At 40.6% G+C, this 15,441-nt stretch overlaps 1 protein-coding gene across 1 annotated transcript in view; it reads left to right on the forward strand.

Moving 5' to 3' along the window:
* Window positions 1-15,441, forward strand: part of TAF3 (TATA-box binding protein associated factor 3) — a 113,511-nt gene that overhangs the window by 82,154 nt on the left and 15,916 nt on the right. Inside the window, exons 3-4 of the mRNA XM_085082478.1 lie at window positions 4,320-6,139; window positions 11,048-11,130. Coding sequence (XP_084938604.1) covers window positions 4,320-6,139; window positions 11,048-11,130 — 1,903 coding nt within the window. The remainder of the gene's footprint in view (window positions 1-4,319; window positions 6,140-11,047; window positions 11,131-15,441) is intronic.

Here is a 15,441-nt window from a genome sequence, read left to right on the forward strand (position 1 = left end):
AGCTTCTTTAGTGGTTTTTCCTTAAAAAAGGGGCAGGAGTTTCAGTTTCGTGCCTGAACTGTTCAGCTTAAGAAATTTTCCAGCATTTGAAGTGGTGACAGATCCCCACGGTTTACATTTGGGATTCTAATGCTTTCTGTCCAGAAATCCTGAGGTGCTACGTATTTATCAAGTTCAGCATTTACAGCACCTCTGTGAGATGGAATTATAAACATTTGTCAGATGGGAAGGCAGCAGGTGTGACCTGCCCCAAATCACCCTGCAGACCTGTGTCAAGAGTGGATTTCTTTCTCCCCTAACTTCAGAATCATCCTTTCAGGAAGTGAATTTGCCTTCTGACACAGACACAGGTGATGTTGTTACCCACAGAATCATTTAGGTTTGAAAAGCCCTCTCAGATCATCGAGTCCAACCATTAACCCAGCACTGCCAGGTCACCACTAAACCATGTCCCCAAGTGCCACATCCACATGGTTTTTGAACACTTCCAGGGATGCTGATTCCACCACTTCCCTAGCATAACCTAATATTGTCAAGTTAGGAATGCTGCTTTACTAACAAGATTTCTCATAGGCAGCACGCTGACAGCTCTCAGCTTGTTTTATTTCAGTGATGGACAAATTCAGTGCTGCTACAGCTGAGCTCATCTCTCCTGGAACCCAGGCTCTGCAAAGGGGACCTGCTGACATAATAAACAATTGTTCTCTATAGCTTTAGTAATGTGAGCATTAATATTGATCCAGCACTGACTTCTCTAACGACCAGAAAAAAATGTATCTGTTATCTTGAGAAACCTCCCAAACAGCTCTAGTCTCCTTTCATTACAGGGGAGAGTTATGAGGGCAGATGGCTGAGGTGATATCCATTTGACCTATAGATGCTAACTCGGGCTGGATCATTAATAAGGTGGCCTGAGATAGGGAGAAATGGCAATAAAGAGAGTTAAAAAGCAGTCCTGTGCACAAAGGATGGTGCATCCAGAAGTGCCGGGTGGCGAGTGAGATGGACGAAGGTGAGGAAGTGGCCACGTGGTTGTAAATGCTCATCCTCAAGTTGGACAGCAAAACGCTCAAAAGCTGATATTTTTCCATATTTAGTTCCTGCTCTGGTGTGAATCCTTCGGGAGGAAAAAGAGCCGTAGGTCTTGAACTCAAGATAGAAATTTCACTTTCTCTAATTAACCACTCCCCACCCCCACCCCACTGCCCAAAAAAAAAAAAAAAAAAAAGTGCTTCATTGTTTTCTGCCACAGCTGTGGTGGCTCAGGTTTGAAAGCCGCTGCCTGGCAGAAAACCAGTCTTTGCTAAGGATCAGACTGTGGCCTTGTTCCAAGAGAAATTTGGATTTCATTTGACCACGATAGGATTCCAGATTGTCATCTGAGCATGTCTGAAAAGTGGTGAATGTGTGTCAGTAGTTAAGTGCTCGTGAACTTCCTTAGTCCCTGGATTGTTCAGGACTGACCCAGGCAATTTTTTCCAGATGTTTTGGGGAATCCAAGTCCATATAAAAGGGATGGTAATGCTTCTGCTTCCTTACTAAGTTGTCTTTGTGGCTTGAAGGAATGTGCATGAAAGCTGGAGCCAAGACACCCCAATTTCTAGTCTCACCTCTACAAACTGCACTTTAACCTTTCTGCCCTTCCCTGGCACCTCCACACAAGATCACAGAAACTTCGTGGGCCTGCTGCAAACTTTACTTGGTCTTATTAAAAAAAAAATAAGCATTGGTCTTTTTTTATTGTACAAAACTCCAGTCCCTGTTCTCCAAAGCTCCTCTGAAATTGTTTTTTCGCCTTTGATCCAGCAGCTGCTGGTATTCTGCAATCCTGAGTAGGTAAAACATGAGAAGCACCTTGGGATGGGAAGGAGTTATAAAAATATGAAATATTGCAGTGCCCTTCCGTGAGACACGGTGTAAGATAGGAGCTGTTTAAATGCACACCAGGCAGAAATCTTTGGCAAATAAATGCTCTGATTTTTCTAGTAAATGTAAAGTTTTTACTGTTGCAATAGTTTATTTTCCACTTTATTGACTCCTTTTATCCCCATGTTAGTTGTATTAAAATGGTTTATGTTCCTATCTCTAAAGTCTGCATCATCAAACCTTATCTTTCCTAATATTTTAATTTGGCTACACTTTTCATCTTGTGGCTGAGGCAGAAGATTTCTCTAAATCCTGATTTTAAAGTATGATGTTTGTTTTAAATTTTATCTCCTACTTTTAAATGAAAACAAACTCTCAGTGGTTAAGTAGGTGGAATGGGGTTGGGAGGGAATTGCTCAGTAGCAACCAGTGCTGTGAGACATCTGATGAATGCTGATTCTTCATCCCCAAAACCTTTCTGAGCAGGTGAAGGCAGCTGATTTCTGCAGCAGCTTAAACACAGATTGAAATGACTTCCATGATGGGGAAGTAGATTTTTTTTCCCCTATAGCAGGTGCAGGCTCAGTCCACAGTGATTTCTCAGTTATACTCTAACTTTGCAGTTTAAAAAATTTAATGTCAGTGCCCAGCCAGGCAAAACCTAACTCCCTAACATTTCTGTTTTTCACGGAAGGCTAAGACTTTATCCCCAGGCAAAGTCTCCTCTCTGGGCTGGCTGCTGTAAATCCTCTGGGCCCTGGCGAAAGCCAGACTTGCTAGCTCATTTTACTTAATTTGTGATGCTGGCAAGATTTGTGCTGCAGCCCAGGGCTCTTGACTCAACTCTCCTAAATCAGAGCATTGACACATTACAGCAGAGAAACGCCAGCACAGAAAACCTGGAAATAAACTCCTTGAAAAGAGATATTTCAGAAAGATGCTGTCTTACTGAGCTTTAAATGGTGTTTAGAGGAATGTTTCAAGTTTCTTGGTGTTTCCTTCTTTAAAATCACCTGCTCATTAAGAAGTTGGGTTTTTAGCCCCTGTCCTCATACATATTTTTCACTATGTATTTCATGTGTGAATCTTGGGCCACTGGATATCTTTCCTCAGAAACCCTGCTAGTTAAAATGTCTTGAGTTTTTGCAGGTGGGTAAAAAATTATTGGGGTAAAGTGAAATGCAGTTGTCTGTGCAGGAATGTTAACCAGCATAGGTGTAATGATGTAATTACTGCAAATATAAATGTGTCAGGTTAATGCCTGTGTAGACATTCTTATTCAGGACTAAGAATCCTTTTTTTCTGCTCGGATAATTCTATTTTGATAGTGAGGAAGTGTATCCAAGAGGATAAAGTGCTTGGCTGTGGTTGTGGAGATCAGAGGTTCTCTTTTTAAACCTACTGTGGATTTGTTGGGAGATCTGAAGTGAATTTCTCCTTTCTTTGCACCAGAATGTCACGTGTGGTTCTGAAGATGCTGTTGTATGTAGGGAAAAAATTTATTATTAAACAAAAAAACAGAGCAACCACACAGGTGGTATTCATACTGGCTTGGTACAGTTGGTGTCTGACGTCTACACTGTGCAGGTTTCAGGTTTGTCTTGTTTTCAAAAGCTGGTTTTTGGTCTCACAGCCCAAATGCCCACTTGCTCTGGAGTGTGTTAGGTGGATTCCTCCTTCATTTTGGTTTCACTGCTTCAGGAAGCTGGCATACACACTCCAGGATTGTCCCATGATGCAAACAAAACAACAGTAAGGGACGTGATGGGGAAATGCATTTCAAAGGCATGTTCCTGATACGAACCAACACACAGTTGTGATGCTGGGGTGCTCCCATGCTGTCATAACAGATAATGTCAGTGTGAAGCAGCTCTTAAGATGGTATCAGAGACAGAACCTGGCAGGTTGAATGGGGCTTAGTCCTCTGCTTTAACCTTCAGACCATGGTGCTTCAGGAAGAATAAACTAGGTTCAGGAAGATGTTTTTCCAGTAGTTAATCTGTAGTCAAAATTGTGTGATATATAGGCAAGAAAGACAGTTCTGGTCAATTTTGCTTTGGCACTTTGCTTTGCCACTGTTACAGCAAAAAAATGCTTCAACCTCTTTCTCTTAATTTAAAAATGAATGAAGAAGTAATTATGGTGGGTTTGGGTAGAACTGACATTTTGGACTTGTTCCCCAAGGTCTGCCACCATTGGAGAGCTCTACCCTCCTCTCCTTTGCTCCTGGGTTCAGTGTTACCCTGCAATGAGGGCACCTGCCAGTTCCAGTGGTGGCTGATGTGAGATGGGAGGTGCCACACATTCCTTCCAAGCAGACCAGTAAGAAGCCCTTGGGTTCCAGTTGTCTCTTCTGGGCTGAGATGCATGTGAATATTTGTTCTGGTGCTTGTTTTCTTCTGTAAAACACATTTCAGTTATCCTAATGCTTTTCTAAATGTTCTTTGTTGCAGAAGAGGAAGAGGAGCAGGTTCCTACCGATGGAGGTACATCTGCAGAGGCCATGCAGGTCCCACTGGAAGAAGAAGGAGATATGGAAGAGGATGAGGCAATTAATGATGAGAACTACTTGGGCAAGAGACCATCCTTAGAAAGTCCTGATGCCGAGGAATTCCCACCTGCAAAACGGCCAAAACTGTCTGTTTCCAAAGGGGACACCTTGGACGGAGCTTTGGAACCACGTGAACCTCTTAGCTCAATAAATACACAAAAAGTACCACCAATGCTTTCTCCAGTTCACGTTCAGGACAGCACAGACTTAGCCCCCCCTTCGCCAGAACCACCGATGTTGGCTCCCATTGCAAAATCCCAAGTGCCAACTCCCAAAACTTTAGAGGCAAAGCCGTTTGTACCCAAAACAAAGTCCAAAACAAGTTCTCCAGGACAGAAGACAAAATCACCGAAAACTACACCCTCACCAGTGGTAGCTGGGAGTCCCATTCGTTCACCAAAAACTGGATCCAAAGAAAAGAAGTCACCAGGTCGCGCCAAGAGCCCAAAAAGCCCTAAAAGTCCAAAGGTTCCTGCTCATGTTCCGCAACCACCTGTGAAGCCTGAAACACCGAGTAGAGCCCCTCTAGCTGCACTGAGTGACAAGATAGGAAAGGAAAACATTCAAGTGAAACAGGGACAGACACCTCCTGAGGCTGCCCCCAAGCCAAATTTGGACAACCAGGTGAAGAAAGCCCCAGTCATGGACAAGACCATTGATGATTCAATTGACGCTGTGATTGCTCGTGCATGTGCAGAACGAGAACCAGATCCCTTCGAGTTCTCCTCTGGGTCTGAATCAGAGGGGGAAATTTTTACCAGTCCTAAAAGACTTTCTATTTCAGAGTCAACAACTCCTAAACCTTCTGTTCCTGCCAATAATGCAAATAAGGCAGGAGCAACTCCAATACCTGCCTCAGGTGGGACTTCAAGTTCAGACATTTCATGGACAATGGATGACTCAATTGATGAGGTCATTCGGAAAGCAAACATGGGGACACCTTCTAATCCACCTACCAACTTCACTTATTTCTCCTCTCCTTCTGCTTCACCACCAACTCCAGAGCCTCTTCTCAAAGTCTATGAGGAGAAAACCAAGTTGGCTTCATCGACAGAAGTGAAAAAGAAATTGAAAAAAGAGCTGAAAACTAAGATGAAGAAGAAAGAAAAACAAAAAGAAAAAGATAAAGAGAAGAACAAGGAGAAAAATAAGGAGAAGGAAAAGAATAAGGAGAAAGATAAGGACAAGGAAGGAAACAAGGAAGCAAAGTATCAGTGGAAGGAACTACTCAAAGAGGATGATCTTGATCCCTATAAATTCAAACTAAAGGACTTTGAGGATGCTGACACAAAAGTAAAGTTGAAAGATGGCAATACCAAAAAAGAGAGAGAAAAACATAAAGATAAAAAGAAAGAGAAAGAGAAAGGCAAAAAAGACAAGGATAAAAAAGACAAAGAGAAACTCAAAGATAAGGGTAAGGAAGATAAGATAAAGGTGCCATCAGCACCTCTTGTGTTACCTCCGAAAGAAATGTCTGTGCCCTTGTTCAGCACACCATCTGCCATGAGGCTTCCCAGCATGTTACCTTCCTTGTCTCCCATGCTTCCTGAAAAACTATTTGAGGACAAAGAGAAACCGAAAGAGAAGAAGAAAGACAAAAAAGAGAAGAAGAAAAAGAAAGAAAGGGAAAAGGACAAAGAAAAGGAAAAGAAGGAGAAGGAAAAGGAGAGGAAAGAAAGAGAAAAGAAAGAGAAAGAAAAGGAGAAACACAAACATGAGAAGGTAAGCTGGTTGGGTGAGTTGAGAGGACACTTTTGCTTGAAAAATCCTCATGGATTTCTGTGTTTGCTGCTCAGTGTTGTCCAAGAGCTTTGAGGAAAAGTGTGGTTACAGGTTTGGTGTTTCTTAAAAATAACAGCTCCAAGGAAGATGTCCACCAAGAGCATCAGAGATTGTCCCACCTCTTTGGGAAAGCAGTGGAATTCCAATTCCATGAATTTGAAATGTGAGATTATCCTGACTTTTCTTAACTCACTTTTCACTTGGAAAAGCTGAGGCTCAGACTCAACAACAGCACACACAGAGCAAAGGGATGCAGTGTTGTGATGCAGAAAGTTTGTTCTGTAGGTTTCCACTAGAAGGGCCAGAAACCCTAATAAACTTTAAATATGGTGTCTAAAAGTCTGCTGTTTCAAAGTTTGTAGAAGCCTGGAAATTCCCAGGTGGACAGAAATGAGGAACAGACTGCCTTCTAATAAATGTTATCTGAGATGCTCAGAAGAGCTGTGGAGTCTTCTTTTAGCATGTCTGCCCCCTTGGTGCTCCAATTTGTTTGAAGAAAGAAAATAATTTTCAAATTATGGTCTAAGTGTTCAAATGTCACCTTTCGTTTCGAGTCTTATGCTTGAGAGACAGAAGGGGAAAGCTTATTTTCAAGGGGTTTAAGCTCCTTCCATTCCTGTAACTCTTACTGATTTACATCAGCCAAAGATAATTTCTTCTTTCCAATATCACCTAATCTTGAGAATATATTTAATATTTAAGAAATGAAACCAGCGTATTTGCATGTTATCAGATTTGAAATCCCATTAGAAGCAGCTCCCCTAATTCAGGATTTGCTCTAATTTTTTTGTCACTTCACCTTATAATACACATTAAATTGTTAATATTGAAAAGAAAGAAAAAAAGAAAGAGATTGTGTTCTATGTGATAACCTTGGATACAAGAGTTCCTAAATCTCTACCCTTAGCCTTAGGAAGCACTGTGTGAGTTCCAGTTTTACCAAGATACTGTTTACATCCTTTTTTGAGTATAATACTCAGTTTGTGCCAGCTGAGATTAGGGACATTCCTCACTCTCCTTTCCTTGCCGCTGTCACATTACCTGCTGGACTTGCAACAAAGTGATGATTTAAAAACTTGATACATTTTTTAAGTTTACAGATGGTTTTTCCGTGCAGAATCTGGGTGATGGGGAGAACTAATGTTTGTCTGTTGTGGATGAGTTGGTGATCAAGAGGGTGGTGGCCCAGTTGCCCATGATAATTTCATAACTGGTTTTAGACTGCAGCAACACTTCCAGAGATTCCCTGTCTTATCTGTCTGCCCCTTGTGCCTGAGCTGCTTTGGCAGTATTTCACTGAGAATTTCTGCAGAGATTTCTTTTTAACTTAAATATGGGTTTATGTAAAATAGGGGCAATGAGTTGCTTGTTTTCCCTACACTAAGTTTTGCATTTCTTCTGCAGTTGTCTGTGCCAAGTTTGCTTTAGAGCAATATAACAGACACACAAACAAATACAAACTGGTAAAGCTTCAGTATAGACTGACCATATATATATTAGGAAAAGGAGTTCAACACTAATAAAAACTTGGACAAATTAAAATGACAAAGCTGCCCATTACCTTGGCAAGAAGTCCCTGTCAAAAGATAAACTTTAAAGCTAGAATGCATGAAAGAGTCCCCAGATAGAATTAAAATTTAAACTGATTCTTGAGAGATAAGCTTTTTTTAAATCCACCTCTTTGCTGCAAGTCAGGATTTTAAAAATAAATTTCCCCTTTAAATCTCTTGAGCGATTTTCATTTTTTGCAAGGCCGCACTGCTGGTGTCCTGGAAAAATGGAGAGTTAGAGCTTTATCAGTTGGTGCCCTGAGGTATGTGGCAAAGAAGCTAAATCCTTGAAGATTAGCAAAAAAAATGCAGCACATGGCAATAAGGGGCTTATATGACTACTAGTATTAGTTCAGGTGAAAGAAGTATTGCTTATACATAAAACTGGACAAATCCACTGACAATGTATTTTTAGTTAGCTACAAAGGAGTCTTATATTGCTGGACTTTACCTCTTTGGTGATTTGGGAAGCTTAGTAATCCACTGTAAATGCTCTTCTGCTGGCCCCAATTCCCAGTATTACTCCAGAATGCTGCTCTTTCGTTTTAACCCCTAAAAGTACATGTTTCCTTAATTTAGCTTTTAGATCACACAATGACTTATTTAGCCAGCAGTTGTGCTGCAAGAGCAAATGATCAAGTTACAGCTTGGACGTTTAATCTGCCACGGCGCGTCTGCCTCGGAGATGTAAGCACAACCTGGGAGATGAGTTCTGGGCTTGCTGCAGTTTCAGCTCCTGATAACCAGGAGAAAATACCAGATTCCTATGTCTAATATTGCTGTAGTTAAACAAAAGAGTGACTCAGCTGTAATGTTCCCATTTTTGAGCCTTGTTGTAGTTATTACTTAAGCGCGCATCCCATCCTGTTGGGTGGTTGAGGCTTTTTATCAAGTTTTTCCTGGAATTTTGCCCCAGGCTGCTGAAACAACAGCAAACAGAACACTGCATAAATGGCAGAAAACAGAAGCTGAAGGCTTCATGCTGGGAGTGTTTGGTGGTGGCACCAAGGAGAAGTTTTATCTCAGGGCTTGCCTGCAGCTCCGTGCCCCATAGTGGTGTTGGGTGCTGCTCTCAGAGCCAGAAAAGGAGGTAGCTCTGGGGCACTGCCTTGCAAGCTCTACCAAATGAAAAGCAAACACTTGGAGCAGTTACACCCCACTTGTACTCCAGAGATTACCAGGCGTGCTGTAGGAGTGACTGAGCAGCTCAGGGAGCAGTGCTGACCCAGTTTCAGCTAACATTAATACGCTGAGCTGGAAACTCAAGTAGTTGAGGAACAGCTTCATGAGAAATGGAGCCATCCTTGCATCAGGGCAGGGCTTGCCAGAGCTGCCCCAAAGTAAGCTGCCCTTGCTCCTGAATCAAAATCCTGTCATCAGTGTACAGGAAGACCAAGCTCTGCAGGATATAGCTGTGAATGCTCCTTAGTTTTCTCCTTGCTCTAATCATGTAAACCCTATGCACAAACCCACATTGAGAAAGATGCTTCCTCTTCTCTTGTATCAGAGGATAAGATTTAGGATTGTGGTGGATCCCTATTTTCCTCTCCCAGCAGACTGTGATGTTGGTGTCTGAGCATAAAGAAGTGGTTTATGTGCTTTTCTTCTGCCACATGAACCCACACCACCATTGTTTTAGTGCCAAGGACCTTTATAAGTGACATGGGCATCTCTCTGTGCTGTGTGCTAGAAGCTACAGCAGCAGTGCCTGTCCTAAGAAGTTTTGTATTCATAACAGGCACTGCAGAAGTAACAAGAAACCTGCAGGAAAAGAGACAAGACAGCAAAGCCATATTCCTGAGCCTCCAGTACTCGGGGTTCAGTTCCATGTCTCCAAGCAGTAGGCAATATTGCAGGTTAAGATGCTGGGAAAACAGAGAAGAGACTCATCTATGGAAGGTGGCAGTGAAATTGTTGCATATATTAGAAGCTTCAGAGGGAAAAAGCTCTTGCAACACTCCAGGGGAATGTTGTAACAAAAAAATGATGCTACATAAACAAAAGAGTGGAGAGAGGCCTGTGAAATCAGCTAATCCATATCCGTGGAGAGCTGTATGGCAAAGCACAATTCACTGTGTCAGAGCAGGAGCCACTCAGGCTGCAGCCCTTCTCTCTGGCCTAGACTCCTCCTAGAGAGCAGCTCCAATTCTATGACCAAAATGCGTGGCATGAGATTTTGTTATTACCTTTCTCAAAGTAAGTCCCACTTGAGCCCTCCCACTCTGGCCTGCTCTTCCACACTGCTTTCTGTGCTTTGCATTGATTGTTTGCCCTTCCTTTTATGTCAAAGCTTTATGAAACTGGAGATTTGATCACGTTTCCATTTTGTGTATGCATATGAGTTTTGTCTCTAAGTTCCTGGAGCAGATTCAGCCAAGTGGTTATTTTATTAAGTAAGATGGCACACATGCTCAAAATGAGATCAGTCTCCATCTCTCTTTATATATATATATCTATATATAATGTATATACACTTGTCATATATGGACATCAATTGAGTAATGTATGCCTGGAAAATCATTACAGTGTGATCTGTAACATCTGTGGTTGTTCTGTACAGGTTTTGCAAAGCAGTAGCTCAATGGGAGTTGGTAATTTTGCCACATACTGGTTCTGTAATTTCAAGGACATATTCAAGTGGTCTAAACTCCACCAGATACCAAGATTGGAATCCCAGGCCACTTGAAAAATAGTCATTAAAAACCTCAGCCTAATTGCAGTAAAAAGCAGTGGTTGTTATGCCTGTGTGGATAAGCACTTTCATAAAGTGTTCAGTGTTGGTGAATTCAGCTTGGAGTTTATTTTCTTTCTTTGTCTCTCATTTTGGTTCAAGAGAGTCACGGTACATTTATGTGATGAACCTGGGAAATAATTGAATTTAAATCTCAGAAAAAAGTGCAGACACCAATGGGTGCCTGACAAGTTTGAGCACTGAGGTCAAAGCATTTCATGTCATTGTTTAGAAACAAACTGGGGAGTTTTGTATCTCTGGAAAAGTACTAAATCAGGAAGACCTGCTAACAAATTGTATGAATAGGTACAAATGCAGCAAAATTTCAAGTTGATTTTTTGAGTCTGGAATTTGTATTTGTGAATTATCACAGCTGGAACTCCCAGCAAACTGAGACCATCCACGCCATGGGTCGAAGCGTGAGAGAACAGTGATTAGTCTGTCGTAGTTTTGTCTCATTAAGTTGATATACTCTGTTTGGTTAACTCCATCAGTGCTTTCATGTAATTAATATATTTTGGGAGTCTGCTTGCAGTCTTTGATTGATGATTGTGTTCCCCTGTACAGATAAAGGTGGAACCAGTTGTTCCAGCTCCATCACCGGTTATTCCTCGGCTGACTCTAAGAGTGGGCGCAGGCCAAGACAAGATGTAAGTACAAATAAATCCATCTGCCAGGTCTGTGCTCACCACAGCCCATCCTCTGCCACTTGTGGAAGCTCTTCTTTTCAGTGGGAAACACTTAAAAATTAGCAAATCATATTTATACAGCAAAGTACTCTCCCAGTGGGACCCATCAGCTTCCATCCATCCTACTGTGTGTCCCATTCCACGTCGTTCTAGGGCATGGATTGCAAGGCTCCATCTAGACTGGTATGGTGCCTCCAGTGCCATTTAGTGAGGTTTCTGTAATGGATGGTTATCCTGAGTGTAACCTACAGCTAAGTTTCACAACCCTGCCCAGCTAACAGTTGTTTTATGCTTTAAAACATAACAGTTGGAATTCCTTTATACACATCTGTTTTATTATAACAGTTGATGATTATTCATGAGTGTACCTAACGCATTTCAAGTGCTGGTTCATTAGCTCCCTAATTATTGGGTGCTGTTGTACAAATAATAGTTACTTTGTACTGGATGAATGTAAATAGGATGATCTCTATCCTGAGATCATCCAGCATAAACAGGAGGCTGGAGAGGCTGGGGAAACCATGCGTCACTGGGCTTCTTAGGCTGGTCCTGTGTTGTATGTGAAGAGCTTCTTTTAATCAGGTTTTTCGTGTTGATTTAATGGCACAAAGCACACTTTCATGTCTGATGGTAAACATGAGCACCACATAGATCTTTCTATTCCTCACATTAAATATTCCTAATGCAGTTGTTTCTCTTATAGAGCCATTATGAATTAAATCTGCTAATCACTAATTTTTCTGCTTTAGAAGTTAAATGGGATTTTGATTATTATTCTCTTTTTATCTGCTGTCTTACTCTTCCTCAGTAGGTAACTGTGACTTTAACTGGTTTGAAGCTTCTAAAGGACTTCAGTCATTCCTTGGTTTTTATGGGACACCCTGACCCCAATTATTAACTATTTTTGCTTTCTTCCTCTCACTGTATTTGATTGTGGTCTAAAAATTCTGTGCCTTAGGTTGCTGTACAAAGTTCTGGCTTTCTCAGAATAGTTGTCTGTCCTGCTGAGCATGATTTGAATGGGCATGGCTGGACATGCTGTCCCTTGAAAGTCCACAAATCCATTTTCCTCCTTGAGGAGCCATGGATCCATGGATATTTTTAAATTCTGCTTCTTCAAGGATTGTGGAGTGTTTATATGGGGAAAATTAACTCATATTTTTAAGGCAGAACTTCTGAATCAAAGTTTTGGATCCATATTTTAGCACCAAAGAGTTGATTTCCAATCTTATCTCAGCCCAGTCTTTCTCGTACCCACACACATTTTGAGAAGGGACTTCAGACTCCATCTGTTTGCAAATTATGTTGGGTGCATCATTGTCATCCCTGCCAGCCCTTAGTGGGTCAGAGATACTGACATCTTGTTTCAGGGCCTTTTGGGGAGCTCACTTCTATTCCAGATTCCTTTTTGCATATTTAGTGTCACCTTGGCCCTCATCTTGGGACCTCATAACAGGCAGGAAAAAAAAACCTTTTTGATGTGTTATGGTAAGAGGAAGTTAAACTTATGTTTCACCTGTGTTGGTAATGAGGTTCTAAATATCTGGCAATTATCATATAGAAATGTGTTTTAATTAGCCTTTCTCTGGAGTTTACTGGCATGGGATTGTTTGAGGATACCATGAATCTCTGTGGAAACATGCAAGGAAAATTTTTAGAGATTCATAGAATTTGATGAGTAGAAACTAGATGGAGAAATTAGTTATTTCACTTTCCTCTGTTAGAGAGGAGAGCTCTTTGGAGGCTTTTGGAAATACTCAAGTACCTCTTCAAGTGGAAGTTGGTTTGTTTGGGGGAACTTCATACAAAACATTTTTTATGATAGAACTTACAAATCTTCACGAGGCCACAGAGGCTTTCAGGAGTCTGAATCAAAAGTAATACCTGAATTCAGGCTTGTCTGGAGTGCAAATGTACTTGCAACATGCATCAGTTCAAAAGAAATGGCTATTAATAATGTTGGGTTAATGGACATGAAAATGTATTATTGCTGAGGGATGGACAAACCAATATTGGAAAAACTGTTCTACTTAAGAGTTTTTTTGCAAGTGTTTTAACTGCACAGTCAAACAAGAAGAAAGTAGTTTATTATCAAAGCATTTCCATCTTAGTTGTAAACAATTACAGCAATACTTGCATGGATGCCACATTAGAAGAAATTTACTGGATTCCATTCTAATGCAATTAGAGCTAATTTTGTTCTTTAAATGAATAAAAGGTCAGCTAGTAAATCTAGTTTATCTCAAGTCCAGGCTTCAATAAATTGTTTTATTTAATTTGTTGTAAAAGATCTTATCCTTAATGGGCCTTGCTCTTATTGGTTTGCTTGGGTTCTGAAATATTTATGACCACCTTTTTAGATATGATTTGAATGATATGTTGGAAGGGTTTTCCACTTTTTTTTTTTCCCATTCCAGTGTTATCAAGGTAGATTGCTAACTGAGTTAGTATAGGAAGGAGCTAGAGATGCTATCTTTTTTCAAAACAAAACAAGCAAAACAAAAAACACATCTAGTATAGACTTTTAAATTTAAATGAACTGCAAATGATGAGTAGAATTTAATACTTTTATTCAATTGCATCATGGCTTCTTTCTGTCTACTTATTTTTCCTAAGCACTATCATTTTTCATACACATACGTTTTTTTAAACCATATCTATTGATAAGGTGTTGACATTCCAGCTACTACTACAGCCAACATAAACTTTAGCAAAAGTACATGCTGTAATGTTTGAGTCTTCAGATAAATTTATTCTACATTTAAATACAGTTTTTAAGAAAAAGCACATGGCTGCTGATACTAATGCCAGACCACAAAGCATAGGACTACTTACTGGGTGCAGTTTCAATATTCCTATGCCCTGGAAGCAGGATATATGTTTTTTGTGAAATCGGGTTTCCAAATTACCTTAGAATTTCAGACTTTTGCTCCAGACTCATATCATGGCTCTGCCATCAGCAAGGAGCCTGGAAAGCAGACAGGAGAAGGGGAAAGACAGACATTTTAACAATGTTTAACTGGTAAACCTGACCTGCTGCTCTAATGAAATTGCCCCTTCTATCTTTTTTAAGTGAGTAGATACATGACTTTCTCCAAAAACAAATCCCACACATGCTCAGATATGTATGTGTGTGTGCCTATAAAAATGTATAATAACCTGTGGATTGTAAAAAAAAATCCTTAAAAGGTTAAGGGATAAAAAAAAATTGTTACCCAGATATTTAATTGGCCCCACTAAAACTCTTCATTACTTGGTAGGATATTATCAGTCCAAGGCTAACTTATTTTCAGGTGGAGACTCATTCAGCTGCATGGTACCCCCATGGCAAAAGCCACCAGCACAGCCAGGTGGCATCATCTGCAGGGAATTTCAAAACCAAAGATCAAGGTAGAGAAATTGTTCTGTGACCATAGATATAACTTCTCCGTGTAGAAGAATATTTTTGTGACTAAGAGAACAGGGAAACCTGGTTTATTACACCAAGTTTCTTGATTATCCATCTAAAAACTTCTACCACCCTCATAGGGAATATAATTCTTCCCAGTAACCAATCTAACCCTGCCCTCTATCAGTGCTTTTTGCTCAAGAATTTGTTGTTTTAAGTGCAACACAGTTGGGCAAGAGAATTGCATTGAAACAGTTCTTCACTCATACGTTTTGAAATCGTGCAGAGCTATATATTCTCACCTGCAGCATGCAGAGTGCATCAAGTATACATTCACCAAAAAATAGATGCCTTAATGATGGATCTTCTACCTGCACCAGGCTTAATGTACAAAAGAGTTGAATTGCAAACTCTGCAGAGATTGAATTTTCTTGGGAAAATTGCACACACACATACACAACCAGACTTTAAAAGTTCATGGCACCCAGGGAAGAGAGAAGAAAAAAAAGGTTTTAGCAAGTACATCCATATGCTTCTTATTGACCTGGCTGAAGACAAAAAATTAGGCAAGGACCATGTTGGAGCTCCCCAAAGCTCACTGGAGATCTGAATTGCTGCTGTAACATGAATATGTATTCTTTTTAAACTGCTCCAACTCCATGTGAGTTCTGGGAAAAAGCTGGATATCCAAGACTTTGCTGCTAGTTTGAGTTCAACTAGAATCCTACCCTATGCAGTTTCCAAGAATGCATCTGAAGAAGTCATCTTTGGTGTCATTCAGGAGCTTCAGTTCTTAATAGGGTTGTTCTCATTCAGATAAATCAGAAGGTGTGAAGAAACTTTTGAACTTTGGGTGTTATTTAGGGGAGCGCTGCTCAGACTTT

The sequence above is a fragment of the Lichenostomus cassidix genome, chromosome 1Aa (genome assembly GCF_008360975.1).
Source record: "Lichenostomus cassidix isolate B80296 chromosome 1Aa, HeHo_3.0, whole genome shotgun sequence".
NCBI classification, from domain to species: Eukaryota; Metazoa; Chordata; class Aves; order Passeriformes; family Meliphagidae; genus Lichenostomus; species Lichenostomus cassidix.